Genomic DNA, 19,641 nt, shown 5'->3' with positions numbered 1-19,641 from the left:
TGTATGACAAGCACAAGCAGTTCACGAGTTTCAACGCTCATGACTATTTATACCGCTGGGCTTTCGAAGCCTCTGGGTTACGCTGCGACGACAGCCACTATGACAGAATGCCATGCGCCTCTGCTTGGGTCCAGTGAGCGAGCTACGATAACAAGGCGAGCCCCTAAAGTGCTCTGCACTTAAAAGCAGTGAATCAGAGTCAGCGAGCACAGCACAACCCACCTCACTCTCGGCCGTCTCGGAGGCAAACTTGGAAGGGTCCGACCGCGAGAGGCCGTCTTCACCAGGAGACGACAGGTCTAGGCTGGGTGAAGGAGCGTCGGCTGTGGGGCCGGAAAAGCAAAAATGTCTAAGCACATCATCCCACAGCACTTACCATACTCAGGTACAAGATAAGATCGGCAATGGCTGATGTAGTGTATCACAGCACAAAAGAAATAAACGCAGACATCAACGCGCCCGTGTGGGTTTTGAAAGGAGACTGCACCTAATGCGTGACATTGCCTGCTTTTTCTTTTGTAATTTCCCCTTGCTGCAGTAGTTTACAAGCAATAAGGTCCAAAAAATTACGCAAGTTTTACCCAAGTATATCCATTTGGCAACACACGTTATTAGGTACTGCAGTCTGACTTCACACCAGTGGCCACGCTGCAGCCTGCAAGCCCCCCACGTGACTCCCCAACAAGCCGCAAGCCTGTTCCGGTGTTTTGTGCAAACTTGGATGGCAATTTAAGCTCAAGAGGGAAAACTCGTTAGCACTGTTGCTTTTGGACAGCCGCTCTGCACACAGTTCGCTTCATTCCAGCATGCTGGCAAATATTAGTGGTGCAGTGCGCATTTTTTTATTCTTGCCCACTCATGCCAAAAACGTCCCGTTGAAAAGAGCGACATCGCAGCTTTGCCAAAATAACTACACAGTAGACTCCCGTTAAACGAACTCAAAGGGACCGTAAAAATTTGTTCGTATTATCAGAAATTTGTCTCAAGCAGAGGTTTTTTGCATTGTGAACGTTACAAGAAAGCAAGAACGTTGTTCGTCTTAAACACGGTGTTCGTCTTAACCAAGTTCGTCTTCACGGGAGTCCACGGTAGTTTACAATGCAGTCACACCCAGCCTTACTAAGCCCTGCGGGTGCAGCTACAGTGTCAGTTTGACATAGGCAGCAAGCAGAAAGCGGGTTGCTTTGACGGTTGCAAAGGAGCTCAAAGCAACTTAATCAGCAGCGGATAGGGAAGAGAAGCCCCGAATTTCCCACTCCCGAGTGATTCCTCGAAGTACTACCGCGCTGAAAATGAACAATAACATCTCAGCAACAGCATGCTTCACGCAGGCTCTCGTACAAACCAACATAATGCGCTTCAACGGCGCAAGGACCAAGAGGGAAGGACCAAGAGGGGGCCGCACCCTTGCCGTTGACCACGGGCGTCCCCTGCTGCTCGGAGATGGGTGGCAGGGGTGCCGACGCGGAGGCAGCGGTGGCGGCAGCCGGGTAACAGCCGGACTCGTGCCGGCGTCCCTGGCTGGAGGGTCGGTAGCGGAGGAACCCGTCCCGGGTGCCGTTGAGATAGTAGTGCACGCAGTTCTTGAGCCGCTGCACTTTCTCACGGGGCGCCCCGGGGAACACCCGGGCACCCAGGGCATCCAGGTCCTCGGTCGAGGGGAGGCCCCGCACAAAGCCCACTACGGCCGGGATCAGCGTCTCCGGGGGAATCACCTGCAACGATGGGGGAGATCCCTCAAGCGTGGCCCCAAATTTTGCTCGTAGACAGAAATTCAACCTGCCAGTAGTTGCTTGGCTTATTTTTACACTTCCATCTGAGCAACACATCCACAGTGGGAAGAACTGACTGGGATGCCTTCGTTGGCCCTGCACCTAGCACTGAGCAAGACCTCAGCCATCACAACATTGACGGCCTCACCGAGCTGGTTCCGGTTTGACACATGGCGGTACATGGAGATACCTTCTTCCTGCCTCTCATGACACCTGACAACCGCAGGATACTCAGCTCCTCCTTTCCGACGGTACTTCAAAAAGCGCCAATGGGCTCTCTTCATATCTGCAGGGCCCGCTGGGGGCGAGTGTTTGCAGCTGTGCCAAGCATTCTGCCTGGCAAAAGGTGCTGCTGGAGTCCACCTGGGACAGTTCTAAGCCAAACCGGCCAGTTGCATGCTGCCCCTACTGCTCCCCGGGTCAACCTCTCACCGGCCACAGACGCGACCCACCTTTCCCTTGGCCTCTGGGCAGAGCGAGCGGTGGAAGGGGGCCAGCTCCTCCTCGGAGAGCAGGTAGTTGCCCAGCAGGGCGGCCAGCACGCAGAAGCGGTGCGGGTGCAGGTTCAGGCTGCGCGCAACCTCGTCCAGGATGAACTCCCGCGTCTCCAGCGAGCCCTGCGCGACAAGGGGAGGAGGGGGAAGGGGAAGAAAACACCGCCCCTCGTTGAATCAATCCGACCCCGACGCAGTATACGACGCCCCCTTCGCACTCTTCAACTATTCGTGCAAGGGAACATTTTCAGAACTACGACAAACCGGGACAGCACGCAAACCACATACAGCCCACACAATACTAATAACACAGAAAGACACAATATTAAGGTGTACCAGAAATGTTGCCACCCTGCACAAATTCCTGCGTGTTCTGACAAGGTGACCAGTCCTCTCAGGAAAGCTAAACTGAAGTGGTAAAAAAAACCTGTTTAACTCTGTAACCATGAAACATTGATATTTCATGGAAAAGCCTAAACGCTGGCATCAGTCAAGGGCAGAACAGCTAACAATTGATGGCCCCCCAAAATGCCAGGAAAAGCTAGCAAATACTTAGAAAGGGCACAAACGACCCATGCGCTCAAGGTTACTCAACACCCAGAAATTGCAGTAGCAGATCTCGAGCAAGGACTAAGATAAAATCTGGCACGCTTTCATGAATCAGCAGCAGAACAGTAAATACCCGAATGCTGAGTAAATACTGATTCAGTCCGCAAAGTGCACACGGGCCGTTTTCTGCCGTGTCCTTGAGCACGTTGATCATTGATTGATTGTGGGGTTTAACGCGCCGACGCAACGCAGGCGATGAGGCGCGCCGTAGTGGAGGGCTCCGGATTAATTTTGACCACCTGGGGATCTTTATCGTGCGCTGAAATCTCGTACACACGGGCGTTTTTGCTTTTCGCCTCCACCAGAAAAGCGGCCGCCGCGGCCGGGAATCGAACCCGCGACCTCGTGCTCAGCAGCGCAACGCCTTAGCCACTGAGCCACCGCGGCGGGTGTTTGAGCACGTTGATAACACCACTGCCTTACAAAATTTACTCCGGCTTGCCCGCAACTCGCAAAAGTTGCCACCATTGTTTTTAACTCTTTCACTACCGCCGGAAAATTGACCAATTTTTAGGGGTCCGAAAAAAATTTTTTCCCTGCTAAAAAAATTGGTTAGGAACTATTACAAGAACACAAAATGCAGATTATTTAACAATCTTTCCAATAACACCAGTATTTTAAATTTTATATATCATAGTTGTGAAAAAAATATCAAAATCACAATTTTTGTCAAGTTGTCAAAAAAAAATGATAAAGGAGTTGTGTATATCAAACCACCGGTAGTAGAAAAAAAATTAGAATATACATTTTGTAGGGAAACATTTCAAAAACACGCCCTGGAAAAAATGTCGACTTGCGCGGAACAGTGTGTCAGATATAAAAAAAAAAAAGTTAGCACGCACGGTGCTCGTGTCATGTGGTGAGGCCCAACCTCCAATTCAAAATGTGCTATTTCGGGTGGTTCCCTGGAATAAATTTGGCGGTTTGACATTATCAGAGGCACCAACTTGCCCCCACATAACGTAAAAACATCTTGTCAATGACTGACTTTGCATTTACAGCGAGCACAAAATTTGGGACAAGCACGCAATGCGGAATAAAAACATGCATGAAGTTGAAAACGGAACGCCGTGGTTGATGCTTGTTGACGTTCACGATCAGTTATTTCTCAAAACATAAAGCTCATTTATTATCATCTTCTTACTCGCAATTGTAGCCTTGCTCGCAGAAATGAGGTACAATGCGCTAGATTCGTGCCCAGCGATCTTTGGCCGAGTAGCAGTTGCGCGATAAAAAAGATCAGCACAAGAAGCCTCCTCTATTGCAGCGCCACCTAACAGTTTTCAAATGAAACAGTACAAAAACTTATCGAAGACTCCGTCCGAATAGACAGTTCAACTAAGCAGCAACATTAGACACCTGGATATATCCTCGCATGGAAACGGAACTGGAAGGCGAACAGCTGGCAGTGTAAGGCCGGTTTGAAGTGCTGTCCTCGGCGGAACAGATATCTGGCGACTGGGTGTGATCTTTTGACTTGCATCTGAAGTTCTTATCGCAGAAATCGGGTTAGGGTGGGGGGAAATCAGGAGCACCGTGCTTTGTTCGAGGATCAGTCGCGGACGCTCCAGGCGCCATGGCAGGTAGCCTTGAAGTTGGGTAACTGCGTAGTAGCGCTAAATATGAATTTCGCGATGCAGAAACGAAACCGAAACTGTTGTAAACTGTTTGCGAATGGTCCTGGGGTAAGTAGAACTACCACAGAACTTAGAACAACGTGCGCAAAGGCAATAACACTGCCTAAAATCATAAAGTAGCTTTGCAACCAGGCACTGCTTGACATTTTCAGCCGATTTCTGGGGTTATTATTGTCAGAGCGCGAACCTGACGATTGAAAATCGTTTGCTGGTTCACCATTCACGCCCTGATAACAAAGAACAAACGCCGGTGCAGAGTAACTACGAGTGGCACGCATTCTTCGTTGGTAGCAGTGATGCGCGATGACCAGGCCCCTTTTCCATACGCAGGTGATTCAAAAGCGTGTCAAAAATCACGTTTCAGTCGCAAAAATGAAACAAAAACTGACTTTGAAAGGACATTTTCTGATCTAACTCCGAGCAGCTTTACTTCTTCGAGCAACGCCTGGAACGCTATGAAAAGGCGCTCCCAAAGTATCGATCAAATTTATCGATTTTGAATAGGCGCGGTAGCGAAAGAGTTAAAAGGAGCAACAAAATGCGCCACCAATATTGCCAGTTTCTCGAAAGGCCCCAGGAAAAATCCATTCACAAAGGAATGACCTCACACGGTGACAAATGCTGCATACTAGCACAATATATACGTTGTTTCAGTAAAATTCAGTTTAGTGACTGCGCTAATCTCGTGCACAAAGATTAATTCCATCATGGTACCACAGATAAACTATTTGCACCGAGATTAGTAGACTTCTCTTAAGCCTTTTGGCTGGATAAATCCCACTAATCTATCAAACAAACCGAAACGCTGTGGCTTCAGTAGTGATCTCTTTAACATCATTAATGCATACTAAAATGTTGCCACCAGGTGACAAGCCATGGTGACAAGGTGTTGGACACCAGAAAAACTGGCGCCAGAGTGCACTACAGCAGCATACTGGGCGTCTTTTAGACACGCTAAATGAACGCAGCGGTTCAAATTGGCTGGTTATTAAGGCATTGAAAACCAAGGCCGTGCTTTTCAGACCGATGAATAAAATAGGCAACAACGGCAGTAAGATATTTCTTGGTGCCTCAGCTGTGAAACTTGACCCTTCAGCTAAACTCCTCGGAATACTTCTTTTCAGACAATTATCTAGGAAAAAAAGCATGTTGATACCACCACTAACAAAACAGCCTTTGCAATCTCGATTGATTGTAGGGTTTAACGCGCCGACGCAACGCAGGCGATGAGGCGCGCCGTAGTGGAGGGCTGTTCCGGATTCATTTTGACCACCTGGGCATCTTTAACGTGCACCAAAAGCATTTGCAATCTCACGTTTCTTTCTTCTGATGAGCATTAAACTCGTGATTCATCATGTTCCGGATTCATTTTGACCACCTGGGCATCTTTAACGTGCACCGAAAGCATTTGTAATCTCACGTTTCTTTCTTCTGATGAGCATTAAACTCGAGATTCATCATAAGCTCTTTCTCTCACACATTAAACGTTGTAGAAAATGTAGAAGAAGAGGGAGATAAATAAAGTGAGACGGAAGAAGTGGTGGCAGTTCGGAACGGCAGCTCTTCGCCTGATCGGGTTCAACAAATGCCACTTTTTGGTCTGGGGAAGCACAACCAGGACTGACACCACCAAATTGCACTTACTACGAAAGAAGAAAATTTGCACTATTTCCAACAGGCAATATGACACCAATATAGCACCCATGTTTGATAAAACTTATATTTGTCCAATTAACGTTTTTCAACAATGACACATTGGTCATGCACAACAACGCAGGGAGAAGGCGGAATAGCATTTTATTTAACAGCAACAGAAGGACCCACCAAGTCTAACACATCTACCAAATCATTCACTTTCCAAACTCGAGCAATTACGGACACCAGTTGGATTAGGCCTTACCCGTCACAGTGGTGAATTTTCGTCGTCTGCTTCAGCTTTCCTATTAAAGGGGCACTGACACAAAAATTTTGCATCTTGTTTTTTTTGTTGCGATAAGTAGCTAGTGACCTACTTATAACCTGTAGAAACCTCATTTGCTTCAGCGTGCGACGGTTGTTTAATTAGAGGCATTTTCAATGCGGCCAGTCGCAGTTTCGGTTTCAGCGAGTGCCGCGAAACGATCGATTTTGTGGATTTTGTGTGAACAAAGCTGACCACGTGACCGTCGGAGGGATATCACAGTTACAGAGCAGAGCCGCCGTGGCACTGTCGAATCCGCATCAACGGCAGTTTCTGCGAATGCCCCCCCCGTACTGATCTCGTGAGGCGCCTAATTAAAAAGCGACCGTGGATGTGACGCAGGCGCTGCGAGTGCAAATGCTACCGCGGCTAACGAACGACGCGCGACGCTCGAGACGGTGGGTGGCAAGACGCGCGCTGGGAGCAGCCGGCCGGTCTGCCTACAGGTCCGCCTACAGATGTGTTCGGCTTAGCACTGCGGCGGATATTCGAGTGCCGCTCTCGTAAGCAGTGCAGATGACAATTTTTAATGCAACCCGCCATGGCATCATTAACTCCTTTCTCATGTAAGCCACCATGGTCGGGACTTGGGGACAATTTCGTGCAGCGGTAACAAGCTGTCACTCGAGCTACCTGCGCCGGCGTGGGCCACTTCGCGGCCGTGGCCGCCGCCTGCACAGCGACCGTGCGGCTTGCTCACTGGGCTTTTCGTGCCTCCGGCGCGTTTCCGCATCCAATGGTAATAAACAGTAATAGAAACAGAGCGCCTGGAATCGCTGTAGAACTTTGGTCGCGGCCAGCTGCCCGATGAGCTGACGAAATCACGGCGCCTCCGCCGCCAACGATCGGGTCGTTCGTTCTCGAGAGCAGAAGCTCCGCCCTCCGGTCCTCCGATAGGAGCGGCGAGCCGGCAGTGCGGAAGCGGCAAACACAAACTCGTGACGTGTTTGGATGTTGTTTATTTACACTTGCGCGTGGTCGTCTGCTGGCCGCTCGGTTGCGTTTCGCACACTTCAAAATTGATTTTAAATATGTTCTAGGCTGTATTCACCGCTGATATTTTGCAGATGATGTATATGTGTTCCCACCAATCTATCTCCGAAGTTATCTCGCCTTCAAAATTTTGTGTCAGTGCCCCTTTAAATTTGTGAAAGTTTTATACTGCCACTGCTCGACCTTAGAGCCTCGTACTGTATGAATACTAGTCACGCGTATACGAGTATGCTTCTATCACCTGTCATCAAATGTTCCCACAGACTCTCTCGAAAAGCCAAACCCAATTTCTTCGCTTTCTTAGAATTGGCCCTTCAAATATATGCAACAAGAAAAAGAAGAACACACGAGCGAGTTCGGGTTGGCAAGGAGATTTCTGCTATTACTCTCACCCACTACCTCTACTTGACTGATGACATGTCTATTATTACAAAAACGGAGAGTGGCTGGAAAGACCGCCATTGTGCTTTGACTGATGAGTCGGCTTTCTTGTAGGGCCAAGAAATGCATCACACAGACAGCCCTGGTAGTTCTTTTTATCACGGGTAATTCTAGCTCTACACACCCACACACGCATTGCTTCCTGCCATATTCCTTTATCGTTGTCAAGCTAGGCAAACGCACTTAAACGGGCATTTTAATCTTAATTCTTAATTTGCCATTTTAAAATCAATTGCATAACTACATCAGGCTCAGGCTATCGATATTACAGCACATTTTCACTACAGAGTGCACAGAATCTATGAGAAACAACGCTACAATCCTTACTGCAACTACGCCTGTTACTTAAATCCTGACACACCCTTAGATTCTTTCGAAAGCATGATAATGCGAGAACGGCGCACTGAAGTCTGGTACACTGAAAGCCTGGCTTAAAAATAACGTTTCCAGCCCACCGCCAAGACGAAACTGGAATTAAAACTGCCACACCCAGCGAACAGCTTGCATGCAAAGCGAGCGCTGGGTTCTTGCCACACACAGAATTACAAGAAGAAATTTACTGTGTCAAGCTGGGTTCAGAGCCGTGCCCGATGCGCACGGAACAAGTGTGGCACCAGCGCACGCCCTCCCGTCGCCACCGAGCATATATTTAGAAGCATCAAGATCATCCCCTCCCTCCAGACTTCCGCACTGAGGAAATTCAGAGCTCCGAGTAAACGAAAAAGCACGAGCCATGGTTTTGAAAGAAAAAAAGAAAGAAAGAAAGAAAGAAAGAAGGAAGATGGAAGAGAGGACGGGGCAAGCAGCAGCCGTAAGAAGAGTGTGCTGGGCAGGACGCCGTGAGCCAGGTCTGCACATTCCTTCCCCCCTCTCTCTCTCCCACAATCTGTCGGCCCATCTTCAGCCAACACCACGAAGAGCACGGTCGCGCCAACGTTCGCAGACGCTACGAGTGACGCCAACCACAGGAAGTGGAGACCGGCCGAACGGAGCGAGACCACTTCCTGCTTGTGCTTGCCAGCTGAATTTAGCGCTACTGCCCCGCATACACAGGCCGTGTAGGATGTTTTGGCGATGGCCGAGCGACAGCCGATCAACAGAATTGGCTGCATAACGACTGCTGCACCAGCCGCACGACAAACAACAGAATGGTGTGTGTCTCGTCTCCTCTCTGATCATACCTGACACTAAAAACTTGGCAAACTTTGTACTTTTTATATATATATATATATATATATATATATATATATATATATATATATATATATATAACACAGAAATAAGGGTTGGCAGTCGAGAAAACCTCGGAAAGCAAAGGGGAGGATGTGGTAGATCATTGAAACAGATTAAGAATTTGGAAGAATTCCAAATTCTTGATCTGTTTCAATGATCTACCACATCCTCCCCTTTGCTTTCCGAGGTTTTCTCGACTGCCAACCCTTATTTCTGTGTTATTTTCAACGAGCCCCTCATTTCCTATTCTGATTCGCTACATGCATAGCGAGGGCCTCTGTTCTGGCAGTCTTGTTGCCAAAGGGAGCTTAAAGGGACAGACAACCGATTTTTGTCGAGTATATATTCTCTATCACAAATGAAAGGGCATCACTTAAAGCACCTTGACGAGAAACGGTTTTGCTGATAACTCCCTAGAACTCTTTAAATCGAATTTTTAGATCTACGAGGCGTATGTGTCCCTCCCAAAACTAATGCTGGCAACCATGACATAGAGTAGCTCGGCAACATACTTTTGTCTGTATGCTAAATAAAAAACGATATTTAAAAACTTGTACCCAGCTAAAAAAAGTTTGAATCGCAGGCGTTTCTGTTCCTTTATGTGTTTTTTAATGCAACGGTCTATTTTGCACGAATGCGCCATCTGTTGGGATAGAGAATAGGTGGAATCTGGCTTCCCGTTGTGGAGGCGGGAAGTTCGATTCTCCCCGGGCGCGACGTTTTTTTTTTTTTTTTTAAGCTGCCGTTGGCGTATTTGGAAACTGAAATCAAATATTTTGGCAGAGCAAACGCCGCTGAATCAGGCAGAATCGTCAAAGCTCCTTCGCTGGGTCTTTTTACTGAACGCGGCCGTTGATTCTGGGCATGGAGGCTCAGTTAGCCACACTGAGAGGCATGCTGAGAGGCACCCAGCGACGGCGGGCGGCGTGTCTTTAAAAATTTCAGAATAATGTTTAGAAATACATATACAATTTAACCTTGCACAAATACTTGTGTTAAAAGGTTTTCAATACGCAAATGAACGTTTGAGCAGTTACAGTAGCTGCTGGGTTTGCAGGTCACGTGACAGGGACACATATTGTAGTGTCAAGTTTCGACACTACGAACCGCCACCCTTCCGATTTCAGGAAGTTTGCTGCCAAATTAAAATTATTTCCGCCAGTTTGTTTAGAAATTGCTTGTGGTTATCGGGCTATATAAAACGCTGGCTTTCATATGAGCTAGAGAACATATACGCGACAAAAATCGGTTGTCTGTCCCTTTAAGAGGGTTCAAAAGCTGGTCGACCACTCTGGACATGTCGTAGACACTCGAGTCACGACCCGGGGGTTAAAAAGAAGGTCCCCTTCACCCCGATTAGGCCGAATGGCGCTGGCTACCACCCCCAAGCACAGGATAGAAACATACCTAACATAAATACCCCAGAAAGTGAATGGGAAAATCGCCCCGCCGGTAGCGTAGTGGTTATCGCACCAGACCGGTATTCTGGAGGTTGTGGGTTCGGATCCCACCTGGCGGGCATTTTTTCTTCACTTTCTTTCTTTCCAAATTCTTAATCTGTTTCAATGATCTACCACATCCTCCCCTTTGCTTTCCGAGGTTTTCTCGACTGCCGACCCTTATTTCTGTGTTATTTTCAACGAGCCCCTCATTTCCTATTCTGATTCGCTACATATATATATATATATATATATATATATATATATATATATATATATATATATATATATATCAAAAAAAAGAACATCAACTGTGAAAAGCAAGGTGTCGTACTGTCCGTGAAATTTTCTCCTTCAACCAGATGGCGTATCCTCCTTAACACGCGCCAAACCTTGTACTACAACATAAATCTACAGGAAGGCCACAGCAGTAGCTTAGCGAGTGACAAGCTTAAAGAGCTGTGCCTCAATTGCAAGAATTTACGACGATCTCCGTGAAGCCTCAGCTGGTGAAAAAGTACTTTGGCTCTACGTTACAGAGGGCCTCATTACCCAGGTATGGCTACAACACACAGAACTTCGCCTTCCTAGAAAAAGTGAAACAAATCGCATAAGTCTGTTGCAATAACTAGCCCCCCTTTTGGGCAAAACTTGATCCTTGCCAGCACAACAGGCTTCCCACCGAAGAATTCCCAACATAAAGGCCCTTTAATAGGAAGCGTAGCCCGGTACAAGAGACAACCGCTGACGCAAACTACGGACGCAGGCTTTGCAGCGAGGCAATAAAAGTTTTTTCACTCCGCAGATACGCAGTCTCGACAAAAGAGATCTCCCCCTTCCCCCCAGCAAGAAACAATGGCAGGATAGTCAACTCCCTATCTTCAGGTAGCTGTTTTCAACTGAAAGTAGCACCCATTCTAATAGCTCTACAGAACACACTTTCGCAGTCAAGACCCCTTCAAGGTTTTTGCCGTACATATGTATGGTGCCGGTTTTCCATCCAGCAAAATTTTTGCCGTACAAGTATGGTTTTGACCCTCCGTCGGAAATTCCTTGCCATAATGACGATGCATGTTCAGTGGGAAGTGCTGCCATCTTTCAGGACTTACAAAAAGCGTCAAAAATTAGATTGACCTACCTTCTTGCGGAGATGAACAGAACTCTCTAACTTCAGCGTGTCACGAGGTCTGTGTCAGTGCCCCTTCGTGGTTTGCTCTGCTACGTGATCGTAACGAAGGCGCACGACGATTTCAGTTTCACCGCGGGATTGCAACGGTGGCACGCGAAACTTGATTTTTATCTTTATCGGCACTCCCTTGCGGGGACGGTGGAACTTGATTTCTATCTATATTGGCACTGCTCTTAGCTCGCTTATTACCGACGCTCCCGAGGTATTCTCACTGTCCTTGTTTACTGTTCCCAATTTTTTTTAACAATTTATTCCCGACTTTACACATTTTGTACATTCAAAACCCGCAATACAGTAATTTGACCACCAGGGAAAGCTTCTTTTCAAAAAGAAAAAAAAAATCGACCTCAGAGAGTTAATGGCTACTTCCACACATACACAAAAAAAATTTCTGCATCCGTCTTCAAAATAGGTAGGTCAAAAACAACGCGAAAGTTTACCAAAAAAGAGGCATTAAGAAGAAGCATCTTCAAACTTCTCCGAGATGCAAAAACATTGAGGAACCGGCATTGCAGCAGTGGAAGCAAGCAGATTGTGCAACTTTGAAACAAGTGACAAGGCGATGCCATTTCTGTGATGACCACCTGAATGTCAAATAATCAAAAAAATGGCCCCGTATCTGCTCCTTTCATTGCAAATGTCGACGAAAGACGATAGTCGACTGGGGCGTCTGCCAAGTAAACGCCTCCCTTCTCTTTCCCGCTCCCCTGTCGTGCTGTTCCTTTCCCGTCTCATTCCTCCCAAGATAACATGCTAGCGGTTTGCTCAAGTTAATTTGAATTTACCGCATTCCGCTGCTCCAGGCTGGGTGCCTCGATGCCAGCGCTGCCGTGCGGTGGAGACGCACGTGATTCGAGGCACCCTGCTACAATGTTTATAAAGAACCACATTGCCCTGCTCGACGTGCATTCAAAGTGGAATGGGGAACCCATCTAGTGGAACCTTTCGTTACTGTGGCCGTTTGATTTCTTAAAATTCTGACAGGAGCTATAGTGATGTGGGCAACAGTAGGTGACGATTTCTTGCATTTCATGTTGATGTAGTACTTCATTTTGATATCGCAAAAACCAAGCATCCATGAATTTTTAAATAAAGGAACACTGCAAATATCACTCGTGTATTGATTTTCTGCCTCATATTTGCATAATGTCCTGTTCTTGTACAACAATGTTGACAGGTATGAAGTTTGCCACTGGACTTCGACGTTTGTTTTGGCTGTGGGTATATTGCACACATTCAGTTTCACTTTCGCCGGGTGGCTGAATTGAGTCTCTGACTGGCTGACTGACACAGACAGACATACACCGAAATTTCTGCGTTTAAGTAGCCCAAGAAAGACTATCATCTTTAAAATAGGGACAGTGTCTCAGCGACTATGTTGATACCAATACGTAACCATTGCTGGAGCGGCCGGTTAATGATCCCCAATACTCGGTGCGTTTCCAATAGTCGGACATCACTTTCTCCAATTTTGGGACCACAACGTCAGCCGGGTCACATGCCCTTATCTTCCTCTCACGGAAAATTTAGAGAAATTGCCAGTTTCAAGATTAGCAACTAATAATCATTAATACAAAATAAAAACTGCAGACTGTGGTTAACTGCAGCGCAAGGTGACGGGGGGAGTCCATCCCTATCTCAGCCCAGAAAACTCAAATCTTGTAATTTGTCAGTTCCAGTCTACTTTCGCCCCTTGCTCAATCGATATCAATCAAAAGTAATCACTAGATCTCACACCAATTATGGTCGGTACGACTGTCACAATGCATTGTACTTGATACTTCGTACTTCCACCCCGACAAAAGGATGGCAACAAACTCTTTACACAGCCCCTAGCCAACCTTCCTCAAAATATTTTTGACAATTTAAGTATGGTCGCTTGTTACGCTTGCGGAAACTATGTTTTTCCTGAGCATATTCACTGCCCTATGTAGATTGCACACACTCAATGTTTTAATTTTTCTTATTTCATTGTCTACTGACGTGTACACATTGTAGTGCAATGAAATTACTTCAGTTAATGCATTGTCAGCATCATGATCGATCATTCCCAAGAGGCCACAGCGGGCTTTTGTTGCGTCTTTTGAAGCACCTTTACCCGTGCCTTTGTCTAGAAACTGGAAATCTAGAAGCGAGCATGGTTTTTAAAAGGGCCTCCCAAATTACATGCTGCGCACTCACTCACTTGAACTTTTCAAGAGCTAAACAGTCGAAAAAGAAAAAGATTACAGCTTGAACAGCCATTTTCAAAGAAGTCGTCACGCAATAATTTACAATGTGCATCGATGCAATATAGTGCATAAATGCTTTCATTTTCATTTTAATGTCAACTCGGCATTTAGTTCACCATTAACCTTTCTTTCGGGGAGCAAAATGTAAAATAAATAAATGATAATTCTTAAATTGCGCTTTCCGTGCCTGTGCTGTTAAAAAAGCAAGACTTTGCCAGGAAATAATATTAGCAATGTTTACGCTTTCCAACTCGACATTACACAAAATCTACTATATAAACATTTGTGTACACGCACGTGTTCTATCTTGGTGTTTTTTTTTATCCCCAACAGACACGGCTACTGCATTTGAGCATTTTTTTTTTACTCTTCTTAGCAGATGAATAAACAGAGCCAAAGTTAATCTGGTCTTTCTGATACCGCAACAGTATGCGAGATTACTTTTCATGCGAACACTTCCATGTCTCTTGTTCGAGTCCAGCTGCTCTAATAACTCCTCCGCCACTTATTATTAACACAATTCGTAACACAAATTTTGTCAACCCACACAACAGGGCAGCGGTAGCCAGAAATGCACAAGATCTCCAAGCCACCATCAGGAGACGATTGTTAAAAGTTGTAATTAGTGAACGTACTGCTGCTTCTGCAAGCCCATGGTCAGCGAAAAGACCCAAACCACAAGTTGATACACCATTCTGATGATCTTGCCTCAGGCTTCATATGCTGCACATATGCGAAATGAGTGCCCAAACTTGATTGAGGTTTGCTTCGCACCGATGTGATTATTAAATAGCGGACAAGTACTACTACCACTCGAGCTTAAACAATTTCCATAGTAGAAGCTGCTCGACTGTTCGAAACAACACTGCAGCCATAAATTGTGCCTCCCACAGAGCCCCTTTATCAGCAGAGAGCTTATATAAAAAACAAACACGCTTTGCTCGCCTTCAACAACAAACTTCACCCGTCGCCTAAAAATACATTTTATAATTATCGCAAGCACAATGTTTGCCAAACTGGCTACCACTGAACCGATGCATTCATTCCGCACATGATAAGCCCATACAGTCAAGCCTCGCTAGAACGAAGCAGTACCAGGACCATAATTTAGTTCGTTATATTAACATGTAACACTAGAGATAAAAATCGACTCAAAACAATCGTCAATCTGACCCCCGCAAAAATCCTTGACACAAAACCGCATTATTTTAAGAATAGAACCTACTAGAAAAAGGTAACCCTTACCTTTCTCCTTGCAACATTCCAACCATAACATTAAACGCGAAATAACAACAGAACAAAGTTAATTTGACTAAACATGCCTGCATTCTTCTTATTTATTTGCTGAAGGATGTAATCTTCGTCCGGAGGCTCTTCACAAAACTGAGCTGGACGACGTTTTCCACAATGTCCACGAACAAAAGGGCCTTTTCTCCTTCAGCAGTTTCGGACGCCGGGAGTTTCTCCGAGTAGCTTCTCAGCCTACTGGTCAGACATTTCTTCGTTAAATGCAATATTGCGCGAGGCTCTCATGGCTTCACTTTCGTTATGGAAGTATAAATGTCACTGAAATCAAGCGTGACCAACCAAAGTTTGGGTTTAGTACGCTATAGCCGATAATTCGTCATATCAGTGTTCATTATAGCGAGGTTCAACTGCATTAATGTTACCCTACGCATTAACAGAGGCCCTAAATTGGTACAGTACGGCTCTCAAAATCATTGTAGTTAATGCAAGTTCACGCAGATACCCACAAAACTTGTCATTACAAACTGCGTACAATCTATGCCGCCTGCCTTAGTGCATAACATGACGTTAACGTGCACAACCGTGGCCTGCAACACAAGAAAGTGCCAATTAAAACCCACACCTCCACTGCTCACAGAATTCTGCTAGCCTTTGACTTTGACACCACCTCTCAGTACCATGCATGCAGTGGCCGTTACGAAGACAGTTAAACGCCATCAACATAATGCAATCCCACCCTAGGGGGTACGACGTGACACGTGGGGTAGACTGCCCGACACCAGCCCGACGGTGGCTTGAAGATCATGTGCATTTTTGGCAGGCAACAGCTGCCCTGCTGTGAGGGTTGACAAAATTTGTGTTTCGGATTGTGTTATTAATAAGTGGCGGAGGAGTTATTACGAGCAGCTGGACTCTAAAATGAAAAAGAAATGGAAAAGATTATGGCATTAGAGCTTGAGACCCTGTGTTCGTATCTGTTTGGATTTGTCGGCCATATATTAAAGTAGCTGCACAAGCACCAACGCTGCCTTTGCCTCCAAAATTAGGCGACATGCCTAATAATTTCACCCGTGTTGCATCTTGACAGACGCAAACTGCGGGGTTCAATTGGTGTCACACTGAATGTGTGGCCCTCTTCCCAACCCTCACACATCTCAATGCGTACCGCAACTGCGCATTTCAAGAAAACATGGGCTTCTCAAAGATATAATGGGCACTTCATTCTTATTTCTTGCGAGGCGTAGGCAAAAAGAGGGTATGCGATTGGCTCAACGAACGAACGCCACGTTTCAATCAATATTTTTACGACGCAGTCTTCATTTCTCGAGGCCCCTCAGGAACAAGTTCTCCTTGCTTCCGCCCACAGTAACCACCACTAGGCAGTAAAATACCCAGTTGCAAAGCTGTGCCTGATAAACGCTCAAGATTGTTGCATTTCCCTCCATCACGCTTTTATTTGCGCAGTTAACTCGAGTACTGCCGTGTTCTACCGTCATGACGCACCTATCGCACGCAAACAGCGCTTAAGACGGCGCGTGATGACGCGTGCGCGGTGCACAACAGCACGTCTGTCGAGTTGGGAAACGGTCAGAGAGCGTGCGAACACGCAAAAACGTAAATTAATCCGGGAAAAAGCAGACACTGCGGGATTTTATCTTCACGCCGGCGGCAAGGACTGCAGTGCCGGCTAGCGGAAGCGTTTGTAAACATCCCGCTAAACGCAGTAGTCGCCGGCACAAGGAAGCGTTTGCCGTTTCCTCGTCCACGGAAAGGATATAAAAAAAAAAAACCCAAAACAGCTACGGACGTCTTACATAAGGGCTGAGCGTTTGCATAAACTGCCTTGCAGCGCTTTCCTTATCACCACAGCAAACCAGTTTCACCAAACTTGTAGCCGAGGAATTTCAACGCTTGCCGGTCGGGCAAATCGTTTCGGCACGCTCGTTGACGCGAATGAATGAACGAACGGCGTAAACCACTTCGGCCGCGATAACCGGATACAGCGCACCGGAGACCCTAGCCGAGAACGACAGCGTTTCGGCCGGAGCGTGCTCGTCCCTTTGTTCGAAAGCTGCCCTGTCACAAGGACTGCGTTTCGAGCGATACATCATTATGGCGAAGACCCTGCTGTCACTTTTGTCTCTCCGTGCGTTCTAGCCTCCGTAATCAGACGAACGGAATATGAACATGTAGGAGAGCCGGCCGTGCGGGAACTAAAAAGAAAAAAAGGGGCTAACGTCGGAAAAAAAATATCGTCGACTGTTTTCAGCGATCAGGGTCGGCTGCCGACAACCCGGAGATAAAAGTGAACGCATCGCACTATCGTGTTCGGCCCGAAGGCAGTTCCGGGATTGGATTAGGCCTAGCACCGCCGAAGTTGCCCAGCAAAGGAGTAGGCCTAAATCGCGGCGGCGCCGGTAGCGGCGAATGCGTCCGGCCGCACTCGATAGACATTCCGCGTGCCCGGAGCGGCAGGGGCCGCGCGTGCGACTCCGCTCGCGGAGCGGGGGACTCACCTTGTAGGTGAGCTTGAGCTGCGCCGAGGAAAAGTATCGCGGCGGGTCGAAAATGGCGTACTCGGCGTCCTCTGCCATGAGACCGTGGAAGCCGTTCTCGCGGCAGAAGGCGATCACCTCCTGCCGGTGGTCGTCCATGGAGCAGAGCACGGTCACGTTCAGGTGCCGCAGCGCCATGCGCAGGCAGGTCCTCAGGCAGACGGGCGCGATCCACCACACTTTCGGTGGCGGGGTGGCCTTAGTGGCGACGTGCTTGAGCACCTGTCCTACCTTGCGCCGCTCGGCCTGCTGCTGCCGGTGCCACTCCTCGAGCCGCTGGGGCTCGAGGCTGCCGTTGAAGAACACGGCTAGCTCGATGTTGTTGTTCTGGATCGTCTGGATCAGCACCGACAGGAACTGCACCATGCGGTTCCACTGCCCGCCGCACACCCAGTCGGAGAAGTAGCCGCCGTAGAGACGGTCTAGGCAGCATTCGCCGTCCACGACCAGGCACAGCCGGTTGCCGGCGGGAGAACGCGGGTTTCCGCGGCCCCCTGGACGACGGACCGCCGCGTTGCGCGCGATTTTAAGCAGGTCCACGGGCACGCAAGCGCCCGGGCAGTTGGCCTCGATGAACTTCTGCAGGGCCTGAATACCCATGGCTAGTATCTTTGTCGTCGACGGCGATCACGGAAACACGCACACGCACGGACGAGAATGCACTACGGAGCGGAGCGATGCGGTGCCTGGCGCCGGTTAGCGGCCATCTTGGAGGCGGCTCGTCGACTCCCCATGTGGTGGGGGAGAACTCCGGTGTCCGGCCGGCGGGACTACACCCACCGTCGCTGACGGTCGGCCCGCAGCAAGAGAGTTCTCCGCCGGCGTCTCACGTATCGAGGCTTGCTGTACTGTAGTCGAACGGTACGGATCGGACAGAGCGGGTCGCACACGCAACGGCCGCTGCGGACGTTAGCTCGGCGGCGCAATTTCCTCGAAACAGCGCCCGACGGAAACTAGCCCGAAGTTCATTTCCAAAGCGCGATGAGAGAAGCACGCACGACCGCCAGCAGCGGGATCAAGTTCAATGAGCGAGTCTGGAACGCCTGGGTCGAGGGTAGATGACATTTACCGGCGACGCGGGAATTTTGTCGTGTTTTTTTGCCACTTTGTGCGTAGTTACCGTTCTTGTTTCTACAAAAATCTGAAGAAATAAAAACAAGTTTAACCCACGACAAGCACACAATTCTTGGATTACGCGAACTGCTTAAATAATTTAATTTCTTGTTCACATTTAAAAAAAAAGTGGCGCTAGTATCACGTAAATTTTGTGGTTTAGTGCTGCCACCTAGTAGCAATATGTATTTACAAGGTACAATTTTTAACAAGCGGTCCAAATTTAGTAGCATTCAAGAAGTTTTACAAGCGTTAGAACATGATGCAAAGATGACGTAGGTATTTGAACTTTTTTTCTGGTTCGAGGATAGATAATCAGGGCTGTTTTTTTTCTTCGCTCATAGATGGCGCAAAGTCCTCAGTGTGCCATCACACTTAAAAGCGGGCAATTCAAAATGAAAACTTCGATGTAGAGGTTTTCTTGTTTTCTCCACCTTATTTCAGCAGTCACACATGAGGCTCACGTCTGTTATTTCGAGGGGGTGAATAAAGTATTTGAAAATGTGACACAATCTCGCATACTGCTCAAAGCATACGGTCCCAGGTTGGGTACGCAAGCCTGACTGGTATGGGCAATTCTGCCTTTTGCGGCCCTGTACGCCTGGTTTCACCATGGTTTCACCCACCATGAGTACAAATAAAGTGTTGTTATTATTATTATTAGTAGTAGTAGTATTATTAGGAGTTGTATAGTTTGTTGCATTCGTGGAGGCCTTTTGAAGCTTTT

The 19,641-nt window shown here is 47.5% G+C and overlaps 1 protein-coding gene across 1 annotated transcript in view; it reads right to left on the bottom strand.

Moving 5' to 3' along the window:
• Nucleotides 1-18,881, bottom strand: part of LOC144158726 (constitutive coactivator of PPAR-gamma-like protein 1 homolog) — a 60,022-nt gene extending 41,141 nt beyond the window's left edge. The window contains exons 1-4 of the mRNA XM_077689810.1: nt 17,763-18,881; nt 2,225-2,389; nt 1,406-1,715; nt 223-323 (exon numbers count right to left, since the gene is read on the bottom strand). Coding sequence (XP_077545936.1) covers nt 223-323; nt 1,406-1,715; nt 2,225-2,389; nt 17,763-18,401 — 1,215 coding nt within the window. The 5' untranslated portion in view covers nt 18,402-18,881. The remainder of the gene's footprint in view (nt 1-222; nt 324-1,405; nt 1,716-2,224; nt 2,390-17,762) is intronic.
• Nucleotides 18,882-19,641: the final 760 nt, after the last annotated feature.

Source organism: Haemaphysalis longicornis, unplaced genomic scaffold (assembly GCF_048455015.1).
Source record: "Haemaphysalis longicornis isolate Haplotype H1 unplaced genomic scaffold, Haemaphysalis longicornis Haplotype H1 scaffold_10, whole genome shotgun sequence".
NCBI classification, from domain to species: domain Eukaryota; kingdom Metazoa; phylum Arthropoda; class Arachnida; order Ixodida; family Ixodidae; genus Haemaphysalis; species Haemaphysalis longicornis.
Note: the sequence above shows the minus strand (reverse complement) of the source record. Positions and strands in the feature narration are given on the sequence as shown.